The following is a 10,024-nucleotide window of genomic DNA, read 5'->3' on the forward strand; positions in this document are numbered from 1 at the left end:
GCAGCACAATTGAAAACTTTTATTGAAAAACTAAAAATCTAATGTTTCTTTAATTGAAATCATATTTGCATAATAATTTGGAACACAGTGTAGATTTTATTTGCTGATTTAACTGTTGAGCTATGCTTTTGATACATTTGTTTTTAATTTAACATATAGCCACATTTACTTTCTGCCTTAATTAAAGCAGTAAGCCTTTGTGGGTTAAAGTGCTATTAATTTTGTCATAATTAAAATAAAATATTAGTCCAAAATATCTTCAAAAACCAATATTAATGAACTCTCGCATTCATATGGTTCTTCTTTTTACATCCTTTGTTTTCTGTAAGGCACACACACAAAGCACCACGGCATCAGTATTTAGCGTCCAGTTTCATTTGTTGTCTTAGCCAGACGGTCCGGCTCAACCAGCAGTGGCAGCTAATAGCAGCAGCCAAACCCCATTAACTTTGTTACAAGGTCGACTTGCAACTTAGCATTCATCCTCTACCGACAGGGAGGAATTCCCCGTCATTCATCAGCGAGCGCAGGGCTGAAAGAGGCCAGAGAATCCTGCCAGGCTCTGGTTCAGTGTTTTAGACATCATGACGGGGCCTCAGGCAACACAACCAGAATTAGAGCTCACCACAGGCGTCCTGTCAGAGGTGGAGGCTCAGCGCTCAATGCATAATTGAACACCTGCGTAGCTTTTATGGCCTAAATTCAGCGACTTCCATTGTAGTACGACATATATCTGCTAGTCGATCAGTGTTTCTACCACAGCTGCTGTAGCTCAACGGTAATGTACTCGCGATGTATGTCTTCTTGTGAACTGAATTCCAGAGAATATGCTGTTCCAATCCTTTCAATTCCTCTAGAGCAAAACAAAGGGAAAGTTTATTTAAAAAAAAAGATCTGCTGGGGTTACACTGCCTTTTAGGTCAGTTTAGGTAGTTTGTGTACTTGTATTTGTACCTCCTGTTCATACCTCTCTTGGAATTTTTAAAAGGTCCCAAAACTGTTAAAAATTATGAAATTATATTGATCCCCAAAACTGTGTTTTTCTTACAGAGGTATAACATCTGTGATTCAAACGTACCCCAGGCAAGATAGATTTTGTACCTAACATGGTATTTTCTTGGACCCTAGAGCTTCCTTCCACTATCTACCACGTAATAACAACGTGAACGCACTGTAACATCGTAGCAGATATTACATATGTCCCAACCACTAACGCTGTGTCAGCTACAAGCTAATAAGCTAACAGAAAACATAAACAAATGAAAGATGCTAACTACACTTACCATTCTGCTGATTTCGGTGCACAACAGACTCCTCATCTGATCTGATCTGGGCCTGACTCAGGCTCCAACATGTATGCTATGGCTAAATCTCCAATCTTTCTCCATGTTAAACACAGTCATTCAGTTGTACTACTTTGAATAAGTAGACTGTTGAGGGAAAGTGGACTAAGAAAAGGTCATCAAAGTGATATTTTTTCTGCAGGGTGAAAAAGGGAAGAAGTCAAACCTGAGTTTTTCTTCCACATTGAGAGAAGTTCAGCAGGATGATTGACGGGGTGAGACATTGCGGAAGGACTACATTTCCAAGCCTGCCTTGGAAAATTTAGCAGATTTCTCCACAAGGGACTGCAGGAAGTTGAGGGGTGAAAAGGACCTTGCTCTTTTGCCACTGTGACTCTTAAAGCCAAAACTGCACCTCACTGTATTTCTACCACCACCTCCAACAATTCCTCAATATGTCCTCGTAAACATATAAACTCACGTGTGGTAGCACTTCCTCTTAGGGCCTCGCTAGCTGAGCTGCGGTAGATGGCAAAAACCGCCACCTGGTATTCCGTCAGGGAGTTCAGGTAGTTCAGCTCCACACTGTTTTCTGTCCCCTGGACAACCTTAAAGAGACATCATATCGGGTGTTAGCCTGGATGCTACGGTATTACTTTACATTCAAAAATAAAGATCTAACAGTCTTATTCAGTATAATTCTGGAACGAAAACAAAGGCAGCCCATGTTTCTAAATGTTCATGTTAATAACTGTAAGTCATTCCAGCTTTGTGCTCAGGGACCAAAATCTTTGATACCATTATTATTCAAAACTAACTTTAATTAGCTCTGATCTGATTTGTGCTCTTAGTCACTTTGTAACAGACAGCAGCACTTTGTATGTCAGAAAGCATTAAAGTATCCAAAAAGCCTCTGTTTATTAGGCATCTGCATATTGCACAGCTAAAAGATGCACCACATGTTGCTGTAGGCATTCAGCTCTTCTCCAAAGAGATTTAAATTGAGTGTAACTAGATCAGATTAGCTTTGATGAAACCTCAGTTTTCCTTGTGGGGAAACTGGGCCGTTCCAGCTGCAAGTTGTAATAAACATCAAAGAGAAACTGGATAAAAATAAGAGGGAACTTTATAAACACAAATAACAACTAAGAAAATTACAGCACTGCTGTATGTGTGGTAATATAGGTAGGGAGACTTCCAACAGAGTTTTAATCAATCGACCGCACAGGTTGTCAAATGCCTGAAGATGCCTGGGGAAACACCTACAGAATCCACTAGAGCACTAGAGCCACTAGAGCTGTTTTTATTCGAAAGAGAAGCAGTGTGCTTCTGTCGACTTTATACAAAGCAGCTGTCAAACTCTACGATGGTGGCACCACAGACGAGCGGAGCAACGTCCAGTGTACAACCTGGTCTGACTGCACTTTCGGCACACTCAGCCTGAGCAGGATCCTTGCCAGAAGCTTGTAAAAATTCCATCACCAATAAGATTTACATGCAAGGATATGTGGCCCATTGGTGTGGCAAGAGTGACTTATCCTTTAGTACAGTCTTTACGTTATGTTTCCTGTGTGGTGTCACACAGTTGTACTATGTCTTTTGAGATTATTTTGTCAAATTCGTTCAAACTTGATTTTTGGAAAAAGTGACAGCCCAACCATATTATCAGGTTCACCTAGCCAAAACTAATGCAGTCTAATACAACAGGCCTGCAACAAATCCTCCCTTCATAAAGGTTATAATCAGTTTTTGTTCAAACCCTTTTAGAGAGATGTTAGCTGTATGACCCTTTTGGAGAAGGCAGTTTGTGATGCTTTTGAATTGTACTGCATTATAGAGAGCTTCTATTATTTAGCTAACCCTCGTTGAGATAAATGGAGTAGACAAAGACAACATAATTCTAACAGCACTACAAACCGCAGATGTGGATTTGTTTTAGATTTATATCTAGTATCTTGTGGTTCTGCCATAATGGAAGTTAAAGTAAGGCAGCAGAATATAGAGCAGTATGAGAAGGCGTTTGGTTTTATGATTACCTAACTGCTAAATCTGCAGACTTGTTGCCATTATTGATGAAAATCACTTTCAAAAATTCATTTAACTTGCAGAATTGACCCCAAATGGATTAACTGAGCAGCCTTAATTAAACTGCTGCCATTACATCAGTATCTCAGCATTTTGTTTGCTTTCTGCTGGGAAATCAGGAACAAAGTTCCACCAATTAAGGTGACAAAAGGAATCCCCCTCTCGTCATTGATGGGGAGCCAGAGAAACAGATGAACCACTTAATAACCAGTTGATTGGATTCATTTAAACTTTGTTAGCCAAGTCCAATAAAAGCGTGGACTCCAGCATTAACTGGAAGTATTGTTCATTGTGGCAGAATAACGATAAAACAAGCTTCACAAGTATTATTAACAACCGAGTCAAGAAGTATGAGGGCCACACCTGGAGTCACAACCAAAGAATAGATGTAGACTGCAATTAAATCATCATCCATGTATTCATGTCTAAAACTTTAATGCTACTAACTTTTTCGTCTGGCTGTCCTCCGCTGGCTGGGTAGTAGACCACGCGGTATTTCTCCACCTGGCCCGGTGCGTGAGTCCATGTCACCCGGAAACTGCGAGCTGTGATCTCAGAGGTCACCAGGTCACGGGGCGGAGCCACAGAGTTGGGCGGCGGGGCAGGTTCTCCACCCCCTGGAGAAGAAGCACAGAGAAAAAAAAAGTGTTGGATTTAAATATATACTGTACAAACACTGTTCACACTGTTCATGTGCAAACATTCAATCAAAAAATGACAAACTGTAAAATCTCCTATCTCAAACAGCATGTGTGTATATAAGTTTCATGAACGTTAGGGCATGTCACTACATTATATTAGATGGGGACTGGGTTTTTATTGCTTGGGGATCTCCAGCAGTCATAATTATAACCAATGGCATCAACAGAGTAATCACAGTACAAGCTGCAGGGTCTTTATGGTATCAGCCTGTGATATGACTCAGCTGAAAAAAGCTGCTGTTCAAACCTTTGAGCTGCTTGTCAAGCTTCTCCACTCGATCGCAGACGGTCTTGGTGAGGCCTTCCACGATGTCACTCATCACACTAAAGTCCGCCACATTGTAGACGTGAGTTTCCTCAGGAGGAGAGGCGATGGCCTTCAGCTCGTTCTCATCAGCGTTCTTCACACCTTCAGACAGGAGAGAGACAGACAGAAGTAAACGGAAAGAGTGGTTACATCAAAGTTGTTCGAAATAAGGTTTTGATGATGCAACAAGTCAATGAATATATTAAGTCTTTAATTAACCTAAAACGGAAAAAATATTTGTCAAACTTAAATGTGCTTCCTCCAAAATAAATCCTTAAACATTTTTTTTGCAAAAGGCCAAAATGAACTTTTTAAACTTCATTTTCAAATTAATGTGTCATACTGAGATGACCTGAGTGCTGACAATTACTAAAAATCCTTTTTCAAGCCTCCTCACATCCTTCTACTGGCTGTGTGCTCTGCCAAAAACAACAAACTGACTTCCAAGAAATCCTCAAAAGCTGAGAAATTAAGGTTTACCAGATGAACGGTGTTAAAGGAAAAAAACTGTGGTATTTTAGCCCAAAAAACTACTTCCAGGGTTTCAGTTCATTTCAGTGAAAATATTAAATGATTTACATTTACTCACCTTTATGTTTGTTAGGGTTGCAAACAACGATTGTTTTCATTATTGATTAAGCTCTCAAGAATGAAAACGTTCTCCTTAATATAATAAACAATCTCATAATATTTTCCATTTTAGAAGCTGTTTGGTGTTCTTCCTGATGATCATCCAGTGGAATTGATTAATCTACTATGAAAATTGTTTACTATGAAAATTTTCTGTCGATTGATTGGTAAACTCGCCATTTCAGCTCTACTGTTAAATAACAAGAATTGACTGTTTTTGGAAATCTTGAAATAACACTGCGCCTACAAAGGAATAGAAACAAATTCACTGTAATGAATGTGCAGCCTAGAAATCCCAATACAGCTGTCAAAAGAAAACTTTAATTACGATCAAGATTGTTGATTGATTTTGTGATTTAAAGCGTCAATCTATAAAGACAGTGAGTTTAAGAAAAATTAAAGGGATGCTATTTGCAATATACAATTCAACCCAGGAGTCAGATTACTGGTCTTTGGCTTCTTTAGCATCAATGAAGTCTTGTAGAAGTTTTTTGAATACATTTCCCATTTTCCCTTGTTGATGCCATCAATAAATATCTGCTACTAATGTCATTCATCTGAACAATTAGTCTTAGTGTTGGTGGGGCATACCAATGGCAAACACTTCGATCCCAGCATCCCTCAGGCTCTGTGCTGGGGGTATCACGTCATCCTGTGACTTCCCGTCAGTGATAAGGATTCCTATCTTGGGAACGCCAGGCCTGGATCCAGACTCTGGTTTGAAGCTATTCTCCAGGATGAAGGTCAGAGCCAGACCTGGACAGACAAAAGACAGGATACGGTGAAAACAGTGTGATACAGACACTATTACAACTACGGTACCCCTAAATATAGTCTTCAACTCCTTACACAATACACTGAAAAAAAGCCTTCATGGCCCTCTATATTTAAGATTGTATGCTGTATGATTTCACACCCAAAACAATTAAGGAAAATGATCACTTTGGCTTAAAGGCTGCAGGGATTGTCCTCCTAAGTAAACAAAAAAAAGAGATCACTAATTTAAAATACTTGATTTACTTGATTACTTTAACATGCCGTTTTAAATCAACATTAACATTGTTGTGGCTTGGTTGCCTTCAGCAGGGTTTAAGTTTGCAGGTGAAACTACATTGTAAATCACCTGTGTGCAGAAAATAAGAAAAAAGATAAAGTGGCTTCAAGATAAAAACCTAATATCCCCCAAAATCCAGGACTCAAATGTAGTTTTAAAAGGATTTTATATCCTATGAAATGTTCTAATTTAGCAGAAGTCCCAACGAAGTTCTATTTTGACCCTCAAAAGTTAAATGCAAATTCTATGTTTGAAATCGATCCTTGGTGTGACACGCTGGATTCATAATTTGTTGGACATCTACCGTTAGAAATGATTGACAGCAGAAAATCAGAACCACTTATAGTACTTTTTATAGAATAGTTGTAATAGTGAGATAAGTCCTAGCTGACAGTATGATTGCACTTACAGTTTTCCTCCGAGGTGTAGTGAGGACAGCTGAAATGACTCTTAATGTGACGTCTTGGCTCAAAGGCTTATCCAACAAGATAGGTCATTATTAGCTCCACATGATTGTTGTCTAATGAGTGTGTTAACATAATGAGCAGCTAAGTTCTGTTCGGTCCAATAATGACATCACTGATATTTCCCTCAACTCTTAACAGCCTTTTCTTGCTTTTAATCTACAGCCTTTGTCTGCGAGTGAAAAATTGCATATTGTAAACTCGCTATTACTTTTATCCTGTTGGTCTCTACATCCTGATTTTGGGTTCTGACTTGTTACAGATGAACTGTACACCAACACACAACTACACACTTTGAAGAAGTAACTACTCAACTGAGTTGCTTATGGTTTGTGCCTACTAAAACAACTGTGGCTTTTCAATTTAGCTTCAACAGTTAGTTCAAATCAGTTGCTGCACAGCTAGCACCCACAATATGTACATTCCAGAGGGAGATATCCACAACCTGGGCACTGAAAATTACACTAGTGGAGTATAATTATTTATTTATTTTTAAGCAAAGTCCCAATTAGACACAGGTCCCCTTTACTAGCCTAGTGTGGCTACTCATTTTGAGAAAAAGGTGCAAGTCTCAATTAGACACCTTATTTTATAGAGATATATATATAGGTTTTATATAAAACTTCTTAAAGTCCATACAGTTGCCCTCTTTAGTTCTAAGCTGCTTACATCACCTTCACTAATATAAATGTTTAAACTTTTGTCAATATGGATATGCTACACACTGTTAGATGTCCACAAATCAGTCCTTCAGTTCATATAATGGAAACCAGGAGCACCAAAGTATCAAATGATCAAATGAATGACTCGTTATTGATATGTGACTAAATAGTTCATTTCCTATACAGGTAATATTCATATTGGTTAAAATAAACAATCTCATAATATTTTCCATCTTGTTTTACGCAAAAGAAATTCAACGCCTGTCCCTACAAAAAAGGCATGTTCAGTGACGGAAGCAAATAAAAGCCCAGGGTATTAATTGAGGTTTTACAGTATTAGCTGTTGCTTCTATGAACAGAACCTCCTAATAATGATGGTCTTAAAGTAAAACTGCCGTTCCATTAGACCCCTGTAATTTTTACGAATCATTGTATTCTCATGCTTCTTGAATATCAGTGGGGCTCCTGGTAATGTCTATCTGCTGTGTGTGGTCAAAATGATGTCAAAACTTTAACTAAACTACACTGATCTTCTGACTCAGTCTGGTCTGCTCAGCACAATTCTGTAAGGTCACAAACATTTTAACACCAAACTGAAATGAGCTGCACTGTAGTGAATTTAATAAGCTGAGGTAGAGCACTGGCCTTGGTCCAAGTCAACCTCTAAACGCTATCTGTTAACTGTGATGAGTAAGGAAGACCATAATAACTGGAGGGAGGCTGGGGGTTTGGTTGGCAGCGTACTGTACCTGTCAGTGTGTTTCCTCCTTTATAAGGCAGGTTCTTCACTGCATCGATCACAGCCTCTTTGCTGGTGTGTGCGTTGAGATGCCACTCGATTCTGGGGTCTCCACTGTACTGAGCTAAGCCTGCACACACAGTCATATTGAGGGTTATACTCACACGGCTATTGCAGTCAATGGCTGTAACATTACACAAGAAATATTCTTCTTTTATATACATTTCCCTAAAACTCAAAATCAATTAAAAAATTTAAGAATTTAAGACTCCACTACAATTTAAAATAAATTCTACAGGTTAAAACTGTGGTTAGAAAAGACTCCGGTTGAGGCTAAGGCACCTTAAAATAAAACGTCCTCCAAATGGTATAAATATAGTTTTTACAATGAATCACCTGAATCCCAGAAATCAAAAGTTCCTCACCAATCCTGGTCTTGTCAGACTCCACATTGAAGGCCCTGACGAGGTTTTCCAGGAATGTCCTGACCAGTCTGAAATTGATGCGGCCAATACTCCACGAGCCGTCCACCAGAATAACAATGTCGGATATGGCAGAAGTCTTACACATAAACCCCTCTTCAGCTAAAGATGGAAAAACAAAAACAAAGAAAACACAACAAAAATTTAGCAGATAAAAATGGTCTTGCACATGAAAGTTTCCTGCCCTGGTGATTTTTGAGTGTAAGTTTTGGTGTGCCGAACAAAACTATTCATTAAAATGAACCTCCGTAAACGTATGAAAAAGTATAAACCTGAAAAATTGTGTAAAACATGTACACAGCTGCCTACAGCACATACATGATAAATCTGCAGTGGTAAAAGTAGGACGATTTAATGTGCAGCTTCTGTCCCAAAGTATTACAAAGTGTTTCATTAATTCTAATTCAGTTCAACACAGTATAATTAAACCCTGGAGGAGTGAGGTACTTAGTTTTAGGAGATGAAAAATAACAGCCCACTCTGTTGTTTGTCTCAACAGTTTACAGGGTGATAAAAACAGACCAGACTCTAATGAGGCAACAGCAGTTCATTTACAAAAGCCAGTCCAGCACACAGCGAGCCAAAGGCCAACCAAATTAGGAAACAACTATATTTTTATCAGCCAATTATCTTTCACACAGAGCTTAAGAAACCTCTGTGAGCTCTCTGTGGAAAAACAATGGAATCATTAAGGGTGCTGGTTTTAATCCCATTAGACCCAATAATCAGAATTATTAAATACTGCCGAAATGCAGTTGAGCAAGGCACTTAAACTCACAGCCCTAATCTGCTTTAAGGCAGTTTATTAAAGTATTAAAGTGTAAATGTGAATATCAGTCACTTGCCCATGTAAAATTCTCTGTGATCCATATTTGTATTCAAAGCTCATTTTGTTCTTGTATTTGTCACATTCATGTCCATTGCTATGAACTTTAACCTTGCTCGTGATATGATTCATTGATCATCCTCAACACTATTTGGGGTTTCCATTCAGTCATCACCTGGTGAAACAGTCATATTTGTTTGAATACCACATAAATGCCCTGGACAAACAAACACACCTATACACATACACACAGGAATTTTTGCTTTTATTAGATAGGACAGTATAGCAGCAGACAGGAAAAAGTTGACTTGTGGACATTGTGGTTAAGTTGTATGCACCTTAACTATGGCTATCAGGATGTATATTCACGAACAAGCTGGATAAGCACGACAGATATTGGCACTTTTTTAGTGTGTGAAGTGTTTCAGTAGATTTTATATTTTGCCTTTTCTGTTATGTTTAAGCTGCATTTTGAAATGATGCAACTCAAAGCCATAACCAACTTCCTAAATATTAGATGTGCCCACATTTACCTAGTTTTATAATATTTTTATATAGACAGGTATGTCATGCAACAAAGGTACCTTGCCAGAATCAAAACGGGAACTCTAGTTATTTCAGATGTTTTTTGTGTGTGAAATGGGTTACTTATAGCACTGAAATCTCAAAGACTTATCACCAACTGTGAAGCTCTACAGAACCTTTTATCCTTGTTTAGCTTATCATTTCGGTTTTACAGTACACTGATTGTATGTTTCATAAAACTTTACCTTACCTTGGTCAGCACCAAA

The 10,024-nt window shown here is 38.5% G+C and overlaps 1 protein-coding gene across 3 annotated transcripts in view; it reads right to left on the reverse strand.

Moving 5' to 3' along the window:
- Positions 1 to 10,024, reverse strand: part of LOC118342691 (collagen alpha-1(XIV) chain) — a 140,678-nt gene that overhangs the window by 84,494 nt on the left and 46,160 nt on the right. For all 3 annotated transcript variants that reach the window (XM_035681308.1, XM_035681307.1, XM_035681309.1), the window contains 6 exons: positions 8,351 to 8,509; positions 7,936 to 8,055; positions 5,598 to 5,762; positions 4,317 to 4,478; positions 3,816 to 3,985; positions 1,765 to 1,891 (listed from right to left, as the gene is read on the reverse strand). In XM_035681308.1, the coding sequence (XP_035537201.1) occupies positions 1,765 to 1,891; positions 3,816 to 3,985; positions 4,317 to 4,478; positions 5,598 to 5,762; positions 7,936 to 8,055; positions 8,351 to 8,509 (903 nt within the window). The remainder of the gene's footprint in view (positions 1 to 1,764; positions 1,892 to 3,815; positions 3,986 to 4,316; positions 4,479 to 5,597; positions 5,763 to 7,935; positions 8,056 to 8,350; positions 8,510 to 10,024) is intronic.

Source organism: Morone saxatilis, unplaced genomic scaffold (genome assembly GCF_004916995.1).
Source record: "Morone saxatilis isolate NCDOM2014 unplaced genomic scaffold, NCSU_SB_2.0 Contig9, whole genome shotgun sequence".
Classification (NCBI taxonomy): Eukaryota; Metazoa; Chordata; class Actinopteri; family Moronidae; genus Morone; species Morone saxatilis.